A 19,426-nucleotide genomic window follows, 5' to 3' on the forward strand; every position below is an offset into this window, starting at 1 on the left:
ATTATTATTATTATTATTATTAAGGATCCTTCATAACGTAGATAGTACAATATAGTATAATATTTTATATTATTATTATTATTATTATTAAGGATCCTTCATAACATAGATAGTACAATATAGTATAATATATACTATTATTATTATTATTATTATTATTATTATTAAGGATCCTTCATAACATAGACAGTATATTCAAAATAATTTGTATTTTTTCAGTGTGTTTTTACATTTGTAGTTTTGTGTTTCGCGGCTATAAACATGTCACACATCGAGTTCATCCTCATATAAAGAGACATTATTTGGGGTCCATAAGATCAGAAGACGCTTACCTGAGCAAAAGGCGTTACAATCAGGTCATCACCGTGTCTGCAAACACAAAGAGAGCAGAGGTCAGAGGTCATCCTCAGATAACAAGGTCTAGGGGATCAATTAGTGGATATATGGAATATAATATTCATAACTATGTGTTTGTGTTTTTGCTACCTAAGACCTTCATAGTGTTGCACCGACATGTTTCTACAGGAGCCCGTAAGGGACAAACCAGACGTTAAAAGTACTGCTTTGTGTCTTTTATTCCACAGCAGAGGTTGATTGGAAAGAGTTTTACTCTGATTGTTTTCAATTACACTACACTATAATATATATATACACATATATATATATATATATATATATTATATATATATATATATAAAGGTAAAGGTAAGGAAGTTATATATATATATATATATCTATAACTTCCTTACCTTTACCTTTATGTATGTATGTATACATATATATGTATATTTATATATAAATATAGGATATATATATATATAGTATATATATGTATATATATATATCTATCTATCATATAAACAGTACGTACAATTAGTTATATAGGAATATAATAATGTAAAAATGTGTTTATTCATCTTTCTGTGACTGTGTGTGTATGTGTGTGTGTGTGTGTAAATGTGTGTATACTGTACACACCCCCATCAGAATCAGAATCAGAAACAGTTTTATTGCCAGGAATGTTTTCACAAACAAACGAGGAATTTTTTTTGGTGGAAGGTGCAACATTTGGACATGACAAACAAACAACAATCAACACGACAGAAAGACAACAAATGTGGGTGTTGGTGTGTTTTAGTTAAGTGCATGTTAAAGTGACGGTGTGGAGGTGGAAGAAGAAGGAGGAGGGAGGAGGAGTGAGGAGGAGGAAGAGGAAGGAGCGGGAAGAAGGAGGAGAGAGAAAGGTGGAAGAAGAGGTGGTAGTCCTGGGGGTGACAGTCAGTCAGTCCTGGGGTCCATTGATGAGTAAAGCTTTGGTGTGGCGGTGGTCTTGGTCATGATGGACGCAGCCTCCTCCCGAGGAGGGACTCGAACAGGAGTGTCCAGGGTGGGAGGGGTCAGCGACAATCTTCCGGCCCGCTTCAGTGACCTGGAAGTGAACAGGACTTGGAGGGAAGGCAGATTGCAGCCGATAACCTCTCGGCCGAGCGGATGATGCCTGCAGCCTGCGCTTGTCTTTGGCCGTGGCTGCAGGGTGCCAGACGGTGATGGAGGAGCAGATGATGGACTCAACGATGGCCGTGTAGAATTGTACCATCATTCTCCTGGCAGGTTGAATTTCCTCAGCTGCCTCAGGAAGAACATCCTCTGCTGGGCCTTCTTGGTGATGGAGCCGATGTTCAGCCCCACTTGAGGTCCTGGGAGATGATGGAGCCCAGGAAGCGGTAGGACTCCACAGCGCGACGGGGAGTCACACAGGATGAGAGGGGGTGGGCTGCATTCTCCTGAAATCCACAACCATCTCCACTGTCTTCAGAGCGTTGAGCTCCAGGTTGTTCTGGCTGCACCAGGTCACCAGGTGGTCAGTCTCCCACCGGCGGTCTCGCCCCACCAGAGATGAGTCCAATGAGGTGGTGTCATCCGCGAACTTTAGGAGCTTGACGGACTGGTGACTGGAGGTGCAGCTGTTGGTGTACAGGGAGAACAGCAGAGGGGAGAGAACACAGCCTGGGGAACCTGTGCTGGTGGTCCGGGAGCCTGAGACGTGTTTCCCAGCCTCACGTGCTGCTTCCTGTCGGTCAGGAGGTCTGTGATCCACCTGCAGGTGGAGTCAGGCACGGGCACCTGGGAGAGCTTGTCCTGCAGCAGGGACGGATGATGGAATTGAAGGCAGAGCTGAAGTCCACAAACAGGATCCTGCGAGGTTCCTCGGGAGTCCAGCTGCTGTAGGATGTAGTGCAGGGCCATGTTGACTGCATCGGCCACAGACCTGCTGGCTCTGTAGGCGTACTGCAGGGGGTCCAGGAGTGGGTCGGTGATGGTCTTGAGGTGTGACAGGACCAGCGTCAAAGGACTTCATGACCACAGAGGTCAGAGGCGATGGGCCTGTAGTCATTGAGTCCGATCTTGGGTTTTTGGGACGGGATGATGGTGGAGGCCTTGAAGCAGGCTGGAACGTGGCATGTCTCCAGGGAGGTGTTGAAGATGTCGGTGAACACCGGAGACAGCTGGTCAGCACAGTGCTTCAGGGTGGAGGGGAGATTGAGTCCGGCCCGCTGCTTTGGGTTCTGCTTTTTGAACAGCCTGTTGACGCTCTCTCCAGGATGACGAGGGTCGTCGCTGAGTTGATGGAGGGTGCTCAGAGGTGTGAGCCCTGATGGGCTGGGGAGGGTGGGCTGATGGTCTGTGGCTTGTTGATGGGGCTGTGGGGATGGTCTCAGGACTGCTCCATTGTCTTCAAAGCGGCAGTAGAACTCATTTAGCTCTGCCAGAAGCACATTGTTCATGGAGTGGGGTGATTTGGGCTTGTAGTTGGTGATCTGCCTGAGCCCTCTCCAGACAGAAGCAGAGTCGTTTGCTGAGAGCTGCTGTTGCAGTTTCTCAGAGTACAGACGTTTAGCATCTCTCACCGCCTTGCTAAACCTGTATTTGGACTCTGTGTACAGGTCCCCCACTCCTGAATGCCTGGTCCTTCTGCAGTCTTAGCTTCCTGAGTCTGTGAACCAGGGTTTGTCGTTGTTATAACTCACCCTGGAGCTGGATGGAATACAGCTGTCCTCACAGAAGCTGATGTAGTTACAGCCTCTGTGTACTCATCAGGCTGTTGGTAGCAGTCCTGAAGACATCCCAGTCAGTACGGTCCAAGCACGCCCAGATCCTCCAGAGCCTCACTGGTCCACTTCTTGAACTTCCTCACCACAGGTTTGCAGAGCTTTAGTCTCTGCCTGTATGAGGGAATCAGATGAACCATGACGTGGTCAGAGTTTCCCAGTGCAGCTCGAGGGACGTGATAGGCCCTGCTGATTGTTGTGTAGCAGTGGTCCAGAATGCTCTTCTCTCTGGTAGGGCATTTAATTAACTGTCTATATTTAGGAGTTCGTGGCTGAGGTTTCCTTTGTTAAAATCCCGAGTACAATAATTAAAGAGTCCGGGTCCGCTCACACCGTATCTGTTCGGCGAGGGTCCGCAGCCGTGCACGCCACATGTAAACTCGGCCAGGATGAATAAGCGAACTCACGTGGGGAGTAGAAGGGTTTGCAGTGAATGATAAAGATTCCAGGTCCGGCGAACAGTGCTGTAGGATCACCGTTACGCGCTGCACCAGCCGTTGTTGAGGTAAAAGCAGATTCCTCACCCTTTGCTTTCCGGAGAGCTCCGTGTCCGTCCGCTGGAACAGCTGGAAGCCAGCGAGCTGGAGCGCAGAATCTGCATCGATCCACTTAGCCATGATTCCGTGAAACACAGGGCGGAGGATGAGGAGAAGTCTCTGTCTCTCACCAGCAGCTGGAGTTCGCCCAGTTTGTTGCAGGCGGACGTTGAGAGAAATATGCCCGGCAGCGCCGAGATCCCCGCTGCACAAGCGCCCTGAGCGTTTCCCTCCGGCGTTTCACAAGGCGAAGGTGAGCACACCTTTACAAAATGTCCAGTAACTCCACAGAAGTTAAAAACGTTGAAATAACCGCTGGAGTTGTTCCCCTGATGTTCATGAGCTCTTCTCTGGTGAAAGAGCTCTGGGAATCACAGCAGAAAACAGTATTTAAAACGAAAACAACAAAAAACATCGCGCACCAACACACCGAGGCGGCCGTCTGCGGCGCCATCAGGAAGGATGTGCTTTGTGTGCATGACAATGTGTGTGTGTGTGTGTGTTTGATATTTACAGTTCCGAGGCGATGGAGGAGTTCCTGGACATGGACTTGGGCGACAGGTCGTAGTCGCTGTCGGAGCGGTACAGGAACGACTCCCTCCGATGGCTGTGGCCCGGGAAGTTGGTGTGGAGGACCAGACCCGAGCCGGGGGAGGCCTGGGGCTCCAGGGGGCTGCAGCCGGAGGACGGGCCATTCTCCACATCGAAGCTGGGAGAAAACAGAGTAAAAAAACACAAAGATGGTTATTAGTCACGGCAGATATGTATTTTTTTTTGTGTGCAATGTGAAGCATAGAAAACATAAGCAGAATGAGATTGTAGCTTGATTTAATGATAAGGATGCCCCTCTAGTGGTGGCGCAGTGGTACTACAGGTGGGGCGCAGGAGGAAATGCACAAAGAGCTTTTATTGAGAACTTCTCATATTACACAAGTTCAAAGTCCTGACATACGACTCCAAGTCATTCATAAATGCTGCAGGTGCCCTTCAAAACAAGAGCTCCACATTGAGCATGAATTGAGATAAGCTTTTCTGCTGTTGCCCATCAAAATAAGAGCTCAACATTGAGCATGAATTGATATCGACTTTTCTGCTGTTTCCCTTCAAAACAAGAGCTCAACATTGAATTCAGATCGGCTTTTCTGCTGTTGCCCTTCAAAACAAAAGCTCAACATTTGTTGAGAAATTGGATATCCGCTTTTCTGCTATTGCCCTTCAAAACAAGAGCTCAACATTGAGCATGAATTGAGATAGATTTTTCTGCTGTTGCCCTTCAAAACAAGAGCTCAATATTGATGAGGAATTGGAGATCGACTTTTCTGCTGTTGCCCTTCAAAATAAGAGCTCAACATTGAGCATGCATTGAGAGTGACCGTATCAAGCCTGCAGCCCCGTTTAAAACTATTTCTTTCTTCCAGTGTGATGTGTTGCACATGTCTAACTTTATTTGCATTGCTCGAACAAAGTGATTGCACATTTGGTTTACTTGAAAAAGATTGACATTTTTCTTTATTCTATTATTTGAAAAAGCACAGATGGAGGAGTCACAAAAAGTTATTGCTGTAAAAAGTCAGCATGGAGCATTTTTGTTGGGGCGGTGGGGGCGTGAACATTCTTCTTCCTCCAAAGACTCAAATAGAATTATAAATCACTCCTTTTTCCGACCCAAAAAAAGTCTCCGGGTTTATTATTAGGACCTTATTAGGTTCAAGCGGGCGAGAGGGAACCCAAAAAGAGTAAAAAAAGAATAAAAAAAGAGTAATTTGTTCTGCAGCATAATAGCCATTATCTCTCATCCTCCTCACTCTCACATGACTGCGTACGTGGAAACACACACACACACACTATTATCGCATACGGTGGGATGGACTTGGCATGACTGCAGAGCTGGCCAGAGTGCACCCTGTTCACCCAGTCGTGAGGAGGAGAACGTCAAGGAACCGGGGGCAAGAGGAGGATCTCATTAGGAACATCATCAAAGATGAGGAGGAGGAGGAGGAGGAGGAGGAGACATCACGTGAAGGACATTTCTGTCCAAACAAACAACATGTGAGATGTGTTGCATGTGTGACATTTTCCACGGTGGTTCTGACACCGGTTCTGACGACTTCCTCTTGTGTTCCGGTCTGTGTGTTGTCAACAGAGGCCCGCAGCGACGGCGCTGGTTACACGACAAACTTAAAAGTCTCCCCGTCACACGGAATTTTATGTTGTTGCTTATTGGTGTTTCATTTTGATGTTTGACCTTCTTCGAGTAGAATGATGGAAACATAAAAAAAAGCAGTTTTAGGGAGGATTTCAGGTTTTTTCTGTGCTTAGTTAGAAAGCCACTTTACTTACAATTACACATATATGATGTAAACACGTGAAAACCTCCAGCAGCAACACTGGACTTTGGATTTTTGGTTTTATTCAAAGCATAATATATGTTTAAATTAAACATGTAAATACTCAAGAATGACTGTAAACTCTGAAAGGCTTATTTCTGATATTTTTTCCAACAAAATATCCAGTTTGTGGAAAGTTATAGAGTGAATTTTTTGTGGTATCTCCATGATTATTGAAACAGGCTTTTATTTTGAAGGATAATGTTCTGACTTCCTCCTTCATGCACTGTATGAATGGTTTGCCTTCATCACAGACCCCTGTGGCAACTCATAACTATAAAGTGTGTGTGTGTGTGTGTGTGTGTGTGTGTGTGTAAGAGAGTATTTCAGTGTGTGTGTGTGTGTGTGTAAGAGAGTATGTAAAGCAACAGATAGCTGAATTCCAAGATAACTATTAAACATTGACGTGTGAGAGTATTTATGTGTGTAAGGAGATTATGTGTGTCAGTCAGATAGCTGAATTCTAAGTACAAGCATCTATTAAAACATTGACGTGTGTAAAGAGAGAGGTCAGTGTGTGTGTGTAAGAGATATCAGTGTGTGTGTAAGAGAGTATTTCAGTGTGTGTGTGTGTGTAAGAGAGTATTTCAGTGTGTGTGTGTGTGTGTGTAAGAGAGTATTTCAGTGTGTGTGTGTGTGTGTGTAAGAGAGTATTTCAGTGTGTGTGTGTGTGTGTCAGATAGTTGTTTTCTAAGTATGAGCATCTCTTAAAACATTGATGTGTAAGAGAGTATTCAATGTGTGTGTGTGTGTGTGAAAGAGGAGTATTCCAGGTGTGTGTGTCAGATAGCTGATTCTACACGACATCTATTAAAACATTGATGTGTGTGTAAGAGAGTATTTCAATGTGTGTGTGCCGATAGTTGTACTTTATGGCGAGCATCTCTAAAACATTGACGTGTGTAAGGAGTATTTCCAATGTGTGTGTGTGTGTGTGTGTAATATACGCATGCATGTCACATATCCGCCAGCGACGCCTGGTCTGAGGTAGAGGCGGTGAGGCGTGGTATTCTTCTTTCTCAAAAGACTCAAATAGTGCTCATCCACTCTTTTCCGACAAAAAGTCTCGGGTTTGTGTGGACCTTATTGAAGTTCAAGCGAGCGAGGAACTAAAAAGAGTAAAAAAAGAATAAAAAAAGAGTAATTTGTTCCCGTGTACAACAGCCACATCCCCTCATCCCCCCCTCACTCTCACACATGATCATGTACGGTGGAAACACACACACACACACTGCCTTTTGCCTTTTGGATGGACTTAGCACTTGGCCGGGCGAAGTGACATGGAAGTCACCCTGTTCACCCAGTCGTGAGGAGGAGAACGTCAAGGAACCGGGGGGGGGAAGGAAGAGGAGGATCTCATTAGGAACATCATCAAAGATGAGGAGGAGGAGGAGGAGGAGGAGGAGGAGGAGACATCACGTGATTTCATCGACTCAGCAACATGTGAGATGTGTTGCATGTGTGACATTTTCCACGGTGGTTCTGACACCGGTTCTGACGACTTCCTCTTGTGTTCCGGTCTGTGTGTTGTCAACAGAGGCCCTGACATGCTGTTACGACAAACTTAATCTCCCGTCCACGGGTACTTTGTTGTTGCTTATTGGTGTTTCATTTTGATGTTTGACCTTCTTCGAGTAGAATGATGGAAACATAAAAAAAAGCAGTTTTAGGGAGGATTTCAGGTTTTTTCTGTTAGCAGTTAGAAAGCCACTTTGCTGATTGCATGTAGTGTAAACACGTGAAAACCTCCAGCAGCAACACTGGACTTTGGATTTTTGGTTTTATTCAAAGCATAATATATGTTTAAATTAAACATAGTATAAAATGACTATGAACTCTGACATTCTGATATTTTTCCCTTGAAATATCCGGTTGACAGAAGATATATAGGTGATTTTTGTGGTATCTCCATGATTATTAGAGTGAGCTTTTTTATTTTGAAGGATAATGCCACAACCCTCCTTCATACACTTTCTTCCATGAATGGTTTGTATCCTGAACCCTGTGACAACTCCTTAACTATAAAATTATTGTGTGTGTGTGTGTGTGTGTGTGTGTGTGTGTGTGTGTGTGTGTGTGTGTGTGAAAGAGAGTATTTCAGTGTGTGTGCGTGTGTGTAAGAGAGTATTTCAGTGTGTGTGTCAGTCAGATAGCTGAATTCTAAGTACAAGCATCTATTAAAACATTGACGTGTGTGTAAGAGAGTATTTCAGTGTGTGTGTGTGTGTGTAAGAGAGTATTTCAGTGTGTGTCAAGTCAGATATGATTCTAAGGCTGACATCTATTAAAACAAATGACATATTGTGTAGAAATATTTCAATTAACGTGTGTGTATTGTAAAGTATTTCAGTGTGTGTGTGTGTGTGTAAGAGAGTATTTCAGTGTGTGTGTGTGTGTGTGTGTGTGTAAGAGAGTATTTCAGTGTGTGTGTGTGTGTGTGTGCGTGTAAGAGAGTATTTCAGTGTGTGTGTGTGTGTAAGAGAGTATTTCAGTGTGTGTGTGTGTGTGTGTCAGATAGTTGTTTTCTAAGTATGAGCATCTCTTAAAACATTGATGTGTGTAAGAGAGTATTTCAATGTGTGTGTGTGTGTGTGTGAAAGAGAGTATTTCAGTGTGTGTGTGTGTCAGATAGCTGTATTCTAAGTATGAGCATCTATTAAAACATTGATGTGTGTGTAAGAGAGTATTTCAATGTGTGTGTGTGTCAGATAGCTGTATTCTAAGTATGAGCATCTCTTAAAACATTGACGTGTGTGTGTAAAATGTTCAATAATAATAATAATACAATATTATTGTGTGTGTGTGTGTAATATACGCATGCATGCCTGCACATATCCGCCGTGTGCTGGACGCTCTGCCCTGAGGTCGCTGTGTGTTGTGTGTGTGGAGGAGTCAGCAGGCCAACACCAAACAACACATTAAATTATACAAGATCAAAACCCTTCTTCAAGTTTCAAGTCTCACAGGTTTTTTTCTTCATTTGTGCCCCGAAATCTAGTTCGTTGGAAATCCAGTGCAGGTTATTAAAAATCACATAATAATAAGAAAGAAAAAATACAAAATATAAAAGAAAACACTTAATACAGGTGCTAGTGTGTACAGTTCTGGATACTTAAGCAAGTAATATCAGCAAAATGACAAAAAAAATGTCCTTTTTGACATGTGACGTGTTTTAATTCATGAATGATTGTTATTGATGAGGATTGAAACCATGAAGTCTGACGTCTGCTTTAGAGTCTTACATTCTTATTGCAGATAACTTGATTATCAATCAGCTGCACCCAGAATGCACCTGTGAAACACCTGGAACCAATCAGATCGCTGAGAAATCAGATGGTTGAACACTATTAAAAGGATTCAGTTGGTTTTTTATGCTCTTTGGTGGAAGTACATGTGAGCTATACTTTACTTTCATTTTAAACCAATGCATTTTTGTTGGTAACATCCAAATCTGTAATTTCCATTCGTCAAATAAATGCAGTAAAAAAACTAAACAATATTTCCCTCTTCTGCAAAACAAGTAACTCAAGTACATAAAGGTTGTACTTGAGTGCAGCACTGGAGTAGATAAGGTCGTTTTTCTAGAGGCGCTGGAGCGCTGTGTGTATGATAGGTTTTTTCCTCTCTATATCATGTAAAATAATCACGGTCAAGGAGGCGAGAAATGAATCACAGACAACGTAGTATCTTTGACCCAAGCTTTGGCCAAAGGGGAAGCTCAGTCGCCTATGCTCTGAACATGACGACCTCCAAGACATTCCGCCGAGCACCCCTTTGGTCCAGCCTTTTATTGAAAGCTTAATCACACACACACACAACAAAGGAGAAGTGGAACTGAGGACAAGTTGACATATTCCTTCCGTCTGGTTTATTATCACTTCCTTATCAGACTCCCCAAACACATAACACAACCTTCGGGTGGGAACGCGGAGTTCGGGAAGCTCCTCTGATTGTTGAGTTTAAGATACGGTAAGCAATAACATAACATACATTTATATCTCTGTCAGTTCCTCCTGTTTATGCTATTGCTTATTATTTAAACATGGTCAATAAGGGCACTCATTTTATTTGTCTAATTTCTAAGCAGCATGTGATTTACGTATTTGGGTTAAGCAGTCCAAGCAGAATCATGATTATTCTTTTTTCTTACACATAATTTGTTAGTAACACCACACCAATCTCTTTGGGAATTAAACTTTTTAGTCAGCAGCTTCACATCAATAATTGTCCGTTCCTTGTGAGGAGTTTTACACAATTATGTCATACAAGCTTAAACCAAAAGTTTACGTTATATTTTCTTAAACGGGAGCATTGACAGGTCTTCCCATGTCATCATACATATGAATGTACGCGGTCGTTTCAATGGGCTCCATCCGTGAGGTGAGCCCAGACACCGATGCTCCTCTTGTTTGAGTTCCTCGGGACCTCTCGCTCCATCACCCGAGGCGACACCTAAGAGCAGGGATCGTTGGTTTCTTCACTGACGTTGAGATGGCTGTCTTTTACGCGGACAGCCCCCTTTGAAGTCAGTCTTCCCCTCTGCTCGTGGTCGTCTCGGGATCAGGGCACTGGTCCGGGATTTCTGTAGGGAACAGTTTGCAATGGGAAAGATGTATCCAGGTGGTCCTCTCGGCTATCTTTACAGCGGTTGCAGTCGTCAGAAGGACTTGGAATGGTCCCTCCCAGCGAGCGTCGCTCACGTCTTTTTCTTGATGACGCGGATGAAGACCCAGTCGCTGACCTGTACAGACATAATGGGGGAGACAGGTGAATCTGGCAAGACATGTGCTTCCCTGACTCCTCCCCATCATGGTCTTCTTCATGTACTCCACTAGTGTTTCTTTCTCACCCACTTGCTCTAAATCTGGGTGAGTTAGTGGTATGTAGGCGTCCATGAATGATTAGGTTTCCTTGAGGGTTGTGCTTGATGCATGGCACACATGCTTTACAAAAAATTTTAAGTAGTTTTGTTCTATCATAGATACCATCCCTCCTGTTGAGACATGGCATTGCCCATGACTCAAAATAGCAACGGCCTTGAATAGACTTCTTGGTAGCCCATAATTTTTCTTTTACTTGGGCTTGTGCCCTCTCTTTTGCTGCTCGGACCCACTGTTCTGCTTGTTTTAGTTCGTGGTGTTTTGATTCGCTGAGTCTGGGTTTTTTGTTTTCTATGGCGATGGTTTTTAGATTTTTACAGATTGTTTCTATCTCAAAAACGTTTAGTTCGCCGGAAAAGCCGTATTTTGTTTTCCATTTTATTTTTCATTTTTTTATTTTTTCAGATATTTCACACTATCTGAGTCCTGTTTGAACATAAACAATGTGTCGCCTGAAAATTCGCCTTCAGGCTTTCCGTGAGAATTACCCATTGTGATCGTATAGTATTAGTACATTTCCTTGTTTCTTTACCCAAACCTGTCAATCTGTGGTTGTCTAATTGAACAGGTCGTGCGACGCTGATTCAATAGAGTCACAGCATTCATTCACAAACAAATATAAACAAACAAAGCTAAACAAACACATAGTTCTCCCACAAATATGTATTAGTTCAACACACTTATTTTTACGACGCGTAATCAACCTTTATTTTTTAAAAAGGGCAAAAGCTTATTTTTACGACGCGTAGTCAACCTTTATTTCTCAAAAGGGCAACACCATACTTTGTCTGGGTCATTTCTCTGTCTTCGATCCGCCGGATCCCGTCAATCCACGACTGGATCTCCTCTCTGCAGAAATTATTATCCACTGCTGAGCGGTCTCTTAATCCGATGATCAGTCGGGGCCTTGCACAGGTGTCAGTGGCTCCGCAGGAAAAAGAAAAATCCAGCCGATGGGTATGTTGGGATCCGGGTCACGGCACCAAGTTATGATAGGTTTTTTCCTCTCTATCATGTAAAATAATCACGGTCAAGGAGGCGAGAAATGAATCACAGACAACGTAGTATCTTTGACCCAAGCTTTGGCCAAAGGGGAAGCTCAGTCGCCTATGCTCTGAACATGACGACCTCCAAGACATTCCGCCGAGCACCCCTTTGGTCCAGCCTTTTATTGAAAGCTTAATCACACACACACACAACAAAGGAGAAGTGGAACTGAGGACAAGTTGACATATTCCTTCCGTCTGGTTTATTATCACTTCCTTATCAGACTCCCCAAACACATAACACAACCTTGGTGGGAACGCGGAGTTCGGGAAGCTCCTCTGATTGTTGAGTTTAAGATACGGTAAGCAATAACATAACATACATTTATATCTCTGTCAGTGTACACCCCCGTGATATTAATGGAATGCTCCAAAGGTTATGATGGAACTTTATGGTTCATCACAAGGAGCCAAACAGGAAGTGCACAACCCTGGACCGTGTGCTTTTTAAGACATTTATTTACATGTATCTACCATTTTTTTATTATTATTTACATGCATCTACCATTTATTTATTTATTTACATGTCACTACCATTTTTTAATTTTATTTACATGCATCTACCATTTTTTAATTTTATTTACATGCATCTACCATTTTTCTTTTTTATTTACATGTATCTACCATTTTTTTAATTCACATATTTCACTGCTTTTGTGAACCCGAGATCTTTTTGCTAAACCAATTTCAAACACGAAAACAGTAAAAACAGAGTAAAAGAATGAAGATATGAATATGAAGAATACACGTGTGCCTCAGGAGGGGGGGGGGGGGTCCTGGTGGTTTAGTGGATCAGTGCATGTGTGCAACCACCCCGTCTTTTCCCCTTTGAACTCGAATCTCACACATGTACTCTAATATCTAAACACACAACGACACGTGAAGAAAAAGAGGAAGAAGAATGTTTCTCGCTCGGTCAGCCGGAAGCGAGAGATCAAGAGAACCAGAAGCCGAGCGCTTCGTTCCTGCCCGAGGTCGAAGGGAAACACGAATCCTCCTGCGTGGAGAGGATCAAAGGGCCTCCGGGTTTCATGACGCACGCTCTCCTGTGTTTCTGTGTTTCTGCAGGACGCCGTGTCATCTCTCGCGTGTTTCTGTGTCATCGGCTTTCCTTCAAAGAAACTCACGGGACGCCGATTCCTTCGGGACGGACTTTTCTTTTTTCATCGCGATCGTTATGCGAGTCGCCACTCAACGGCAGTATCCGTTTTTGCGGATTTTTTTTTATTCGTGACTATTTATTTATCAAAAAATATATTTTAAATTCCTAAATTGGGGGTGAAATTACTTCTTTAAAAATGTCATAATAATGACCCTATCCATGACACACGCATGACCTATGCAAGACCTACGCATGACACACGCATGACACACAATTGAGAGGAGATGGGAAGTAAGACCGCACACACACACACACACACACACTGCTCCTGAACGCATCATCTCACTCTTCCGGTAAGCTCTGGTTGCCAGCTCAGCAGCGAGCATGACTTCTTCTTCTCTCCCTCCCGCTCCCTCTTGCTCAGTGTGTCTCATGTATAGTTATCCCCCTGCCTCCCTTAATGATAACGATACATGCAACAAGTGTAGTTTATTTGCTAGGTTGGAGGCAGGTCTAAGTGGGTTAGATGCACGGCTCCGCGCTATCGAAGCTCAGACAGCTATGCTAGTTAGCCCGCCCTCTCCCGTAGTCGGCGTGAGCTACAGTCAGCTGATAGCTGTTCCCGGCGTAACCGTGCAGCCGGGTGGTTGGGTAACTGTTCGCAGGAGTCGTAAGTCTACACAGAAGCCCGCTGTGCACCAACCACTTCACGTTTGAACCAGTTTTCCTGCTCAGCGACACACCCGCTGAGGAACACACCCTGGTTATCGGGAGATCTATAGTCAGGAACGTGAAAATAGCGAAGCCACGGACTAGAGTCGTGTGCCTCCCGGGGGCCAGAGCGGGCGACGTGGAGTCTTGTTTGAAGCTGCTGGCTAAGGACAAGCGGAGATACAGTCAGATTGTAATACACGCCGGTGGTAATGACGCCCGAGCCCGTCGGTCGGAAGTCACTAAAATTAATGTGGAATCGGTGTGTACTTATGCCAAGACGTTGTCGGACACCGTAATTTTCTCTGGCCCTCTCCCAAATTTGCAGACAGACGAATTGTATAGTCGAATGTCGTCTTTCAACCGCTGGCTGTCGAGGTGGTGCCCAGCGAATAATGTGGGCTACGTAGACAACTGGAAGACTTTCTGGGTAAAGCCTGATCTGATGAGAGACGGCATCCATCCCACGTTGGACGGAGCGCGTCTCATTTCTGCGAATATGACCAAGTTGATCACCGGACTTAATCCATGACAATCCAGGGTTCAGATCAGGAACCGGGAGCAGAGTTGTAGTTTAACACCCTTCTCTGCTCTTCCATTCGAGCAGTTACCCACCCATGACTTTAGAGTAGAGACTGTGTCTGTCCCATGGCCACTTCAATTAAATAAATCAAAAGTAAGCAGAAGAGGAGTCGTACACAATAACCTTATACAAGTTAACACCATTATTTCAGCAGTGCAACAAAATAGGTCTATTAAATGTGGTCTCCTAAATATTAGATCTCTGTCATCTAAAGCTGTGTTACTAAATGATTTAATATCAGATAATCACATTGATTTATGTTGCCTAACTGAAACCTGGCTGAGCCATGAAGAATATGTCTGCCTGAATGAATCGACTCCTCCAAGTCATATTAATACTCACATTCCTCGAGGCACCGGTCGAGGAGGTGGAGTAGCAGCCATCTTTGAATCGAGCCTATTAATTAATCCTCAACCAAAATTACACTACACCTCATTTGAAAGCCTTGTTCTTAGTCTTTCACATCCAACCTGGAAAACACTACAGCCAATTCGATTTGTGATTCTGTACCGGCCACCAGGTCCATATTCAGAGTTTATATCTGAATTCTCAGAATTTATATCTAGTTTGGTTCTTAAAACCGATAAAGTTATTATTGTTGGAGATTTTAATATCCATGTGGATGTTGATAATGATTGCCTTAGTGCTGCATTCATCTCCTTGTTGGACTCGATTGGCTTCTGCCAGAGAGTACAGAAACCCACTCACAGCTTTGGCCACACGCTTGATCTTGTTCTTACTTATGGCGTTGACATTGAGCATTTGAACGTCTTCCCACAGAATCCTCTTCTGTCAGACCACAACCTCATAACTTTTGAATTTATACTACCGGAGTGTACTCCGTTAGTCAAAAGTTTCTACACCAGATGTCTAACTGACAGTGCTGTAGCTAAATTTAAAGAAGCGATTCCTTCTGTATTTGATTCGATACCACGTCTCAATATAACAGAGGACTCCTGGTCTAACTTTAGTCCGTCCCAGATTGATCATCTTGTTGACAGTGCCACAGGCTCTCTGAGAATGACACTGGACTCGATAGCCCTCTGAAGAAGAAGACAGTGAGGAAGAGGAGGTTTGCTCCTGGTATAACCCTCAGACCCGCAAACTGAAGCAAGCGTCACGAAGCTTGAGCATATGGCGTTCAACTAATCTCGAAGAATCCCGCTTAGTTTGGCGAGATAGTCTTAAAACATATAAGAAGGCCCTCCGTAATGCCAGAGCAGCCTATTACTCATCAGTAATAGAAAAAAATAAAAACAACCCCAGGTTTCTCTTCAGCACTGTAGCCAGGCTGACAGAGAGTCACAGCTCTGTGGGCCGAGTATTCCTATAGACCTCAGTGGTAATGACTTTATGAACTTCTTTAATGAAAAGATTTTAACTATTAGGGACAAGATTAATATTCTCTTGCCCATAACCAGTGCCAATCTGTCCTCAAGTGGAATGGCCTTGGAAACCGCTGTATGCCCTGGTGTATATTTGGATGGCTTTTCTCCCATCAACCGTGACCAATTATCTTCAACGGTTTCTACTTCTAACACGTCTACCTGTCTCTTGGACCCCATCCCGACGAGGCTGCTTAAAGACGTTTTGCCTTTAATTGGCGGCTCTCTATTAGATATTATCAATGTGTCTCTGCTAACAGGCCACGTACCACACTCCTTCAAAGTGGCTGTTATTAAACCTCTCCTGAAGAAGCCCACTCTGGATCCAGAGGTATTGGCTAACTACAGACCGATCTCTAACCTCCCCTTCCTCTCCAAGATCCTTGAGAAAGTGGTCGCAAATCAGTTGTGCGACTTTCTACATCATAATAGTTTATTTGAGAAATTTCAATCAGGATTTAGAAAACACCACAGCACCGAGACGGCACTGGTGAAAATTACAAATGACCTCTTAATGGCAGCAGATAAAGGACTCCTCTCTGTCCTGGTCTTGTTAGACCTTAGTGCTGCATTCGACACCATTGACCATGACATCCTGTTACAGAGACTGGAGCAGTCGATTGGCATTTCAGGCACGGCACTAATTTGGTTTAAATCCTATTTATCAGATCGATCTCAGTTTGTATTTGTAACGATGATGCCTCGATAACCACCAACGTTAATCACGGAGTTCCACAAGGTTCTGTGCTTGGACCAATTTTATTTACCTTATACATGCTTCCTTTGGGCAATATTATCAGGAAACACTCCATAAACTTTCATTGTTATGCAGATGATACTCAACTATATTTATCGATAAAACCAGAGGAGAGCAACCAACTCGGTAAAATTCAAGCATGTCTTAAAGACATAAAACATGGATGACCTGCAACTTCTTGATGTTAAACTCAGACAAAACCGAAGTAATTTTAATCGGCCCTGAGCACCTCAGAGATCAATTATCTGGTGATGTGGATTCTGCAGACGGCATTGCCCTGGCATCCAACACCACTGTAAAGAATCTTGGCGTTATCTTTGATCGGGACTTGTCCTTTAACTCCCACGTAAAGCAAATCTCAAGGACTGCATTCTTTCATCTACGTAATATTTCAAAAATCAGGCACATCTTGTCTCAAATAGATGCAGAAAGATTGGTTCACCGTTCGTTACTTGAGACTGGATTACTGCAACTCCTTATTATCAGGCTGCTCTAATAAATCTCTTAGGTCCCTCCAGTTGATCCAGAATGCTGCAGCTCGTGTTCTCACTAAAACTAAGAAAAGAGATCACATCACTCCTGCACTAGCTGCTCTGCACTGGCTCCCAGTAAAATCAAGAATCACTTTTAAAATTCTTCTCTTAACCTACAAAGCCTTGATTGGTGATGCACCATCATATCTTAAGGAGCTTGTAGTACCATATTGCCCCACTAGAGAGCTACGCTCACTAAATGCGGGACTACTTGTAGTTCCTAGAGTCTTAAAAAGTAGAATGGGAGCCAGAGCCTTTAGTTATCAAGCTCCTCTTTTATGGAACCAGCTTCCACTTTCAGTCTGGGAGGCAGACACAGTCACCTCGTTTAAGAGTAGACTGAAGACTTTCCTCTTCGACAGAGCTTATAGTTCGGGCTGAATCAGGTTCACCTGGTCCAGCCCCTTGATATGCTGCTATAGGCTTATAGCTGCCGGTGGACGTTTTAGGATGCACTGAGTACCTATCTCCTCTTTTTTCTCTCCTTAAGGATGAATTTTCATCTCTCAATCACACGTTACTAACTCTGCTTTCTCCCCGGAGTCCTTTTGACTTCACGTCTCATGGGGTCATCGGACCCTATGAGACGGCATAGATCCTATCTGCCTGATGGATCATTGAGGTCTGGGTCGTGGAATTCCTGCTCCTGACTACGCCACTGTCCTGTTGAGACTCCGCCTACTGTTGAGACTCCGCCCACTCCTCCTCCCCACCGCCATCTGCCTGATGGATCGTGGAGGTCTCCATCGTGGAATATGCCTACTATGAACTATTCATACACTCTGTCATATTCATTGAATGTATGTTAACTCTAAATCTGTCCTTCTGTACACATTACATCTATTGCATCTGTCCATCCTAGGAGAGGGATCCTCCTCTGTTGCTCTCCTGCAGGTTTCTTCCCTTTTTTTCCCCTTGAAGGGTTATTTGGGAGTTTTTCCTGGTCCGATGTGAGGTTTTGGGGCAGGGATGTCTATGTGTACAGATTGTAAAGCACTCCGAGACAAATTTGTAATTTGTGAAATTGGGCTATACAAATAAACTGAAACACTGAAAGGCAACTTCACACGCACGGCGGATTCAGCCGAGCCGTCAGGAAGCGCTTCCTCTCTCAGATGAACGCCGCACTCCTTCCCTGCGATCCGGCGGCTTCTCTCCGGCCGAGCGATGGACCCGAAGAGAAGTTCTCCCACTATTTACATGTTTATTTTAGTTTCTGCAGCGTAGCGATTGGTCCAATCCTTCAGGAAGATGAGCGGAATGGGCAAAAACTAAACTACTAGAAGAAGAAACAAACACTTTTGCTCGTAAAGAGGGAGAGAGAGAGAGACTTGTTCTTTGAATGGGTCTCTTCCTTCCGGTGTGTAATGGTGAAGGGAAACCAGTCACCGCGTGTCTGTTGGGTTGTGCAAACAGATGCGTCGTCATGGTAACGCCTCCTGTTTGTCCTCCGCGGAGGTTCCAGTACTAATTCTTGAATGGAGATGTTCCGTTCTGTTATTACACGACCGCAATTTGACTAATGCTACTCTAAACGGAGAGAGAGAGAGAGAATAGAGAGAGAGAGAGAATAGAGAGGTGTCCGTGGACGAGCGGCGGATCCTTAAAAAAAAAAAAAGAGATACCTTTATTTTTCTGACTGAACGGCGGCTGGTGAGAGATCCCATCGAATAGAATCAGAATAGAATCCAGAAGAATCTTAAAATAGATTCATAACCCGAGTTATAACCTTTATATGACATGTGAGATCTCTGAACCAATGGGAACGACTTTAGCCACCGAGGACACGACACACACTCTATTCCCACATCTAGTGTGTCTACACACTCTATTCACACATCTAGTGTGTCTACACACTCTATTCATCTAGTGTGTCTACACACTCTATTCACACATCTAGTGTGTCTACACACTCTATTCATCTAGTGTGTCTACACACTCTATTCCCACATCTAGTGTAATTTTATTTGTTTAATATGTGAAGCCCACGTTGCTGCTCACACTTCACAGTGAAGGATCTCAGCCCTCACCATCCTGCCCTCAGCCTTCGTCTTCATCCTCGTGATCCTCCTGGAGGATGAAGAGTCGCCTCGCGTCACTTCAAACATAGAGAATGACGAAGTTTATTCAACAGCTGTCACTCAAACTACTCTTGTCCTACAAGGCTCCCTGCTGGACCCAGACCACATGGACCCAGACCACATGGACCCAGACCACATGGACCCAGACCACTAACCCAGACCACATGGACCCAGACCACATGGACCCAGACCACTAACCCAGACCACATGGACCCAGACCACTAACCCAGACCACATGGACCCAGACCACATGGACCCAGACCACATGGACCCAGACCACTAACCCAGACCACATGGACCCAGACCACATGGACC

General features: G+C 44.1%; 1 protein-coding gene across 4 annotated transcripts in view; it reads right to left on the reverse strand.

Annotated features, from left to right (window-relative positions):
* Positions 1 to 19,426, reverse strand: part of pde4ba (phosphodiesterase 4B, cAMP-specific a) — a 111,523-nt gene that overhangs the window by 42,576 nt on the left and 49,521 nt on the right. For 3 of the 4 annotated variants that reach the window (XM_056413830.1, XM_056413829.1, XM_056413831.1), the window contains exons 2-3: positions 4,161 to 4,355; positions 333 to 369 (exon numbers count right to left, since the gene is read on the reverse strand). In XM_056413830.1, the coding sequence (XP_056269805.1) occupies positions 333 to 369; positions 4,161 to 4,355 (232 nt within the window). Of the gene's footprint in view, positions 1 to 332; positions 370 to 4,160; positions 4,356 to 19,426 lie in introns of those variants that run through there. The other variant, XM_056413832.1, reaches the window with a different exon arrangement.

Source organism: Pseudoliparis swirei, chromosome 5, assembly GCF_029220125.1.
Source record: "Pseudoliparis swirei isolate HS2019 ecotype Mariana Trench chromosome 5, NWPU_hadal_v1, whole genome shotgun sequence".
Taxonomy (NCBI): Eukaryota; Metazoa; Chordata; class Actinopteri; order Perciformes; family Liparidae; genus Pseudoliparis; species Pseudoliparis swirei.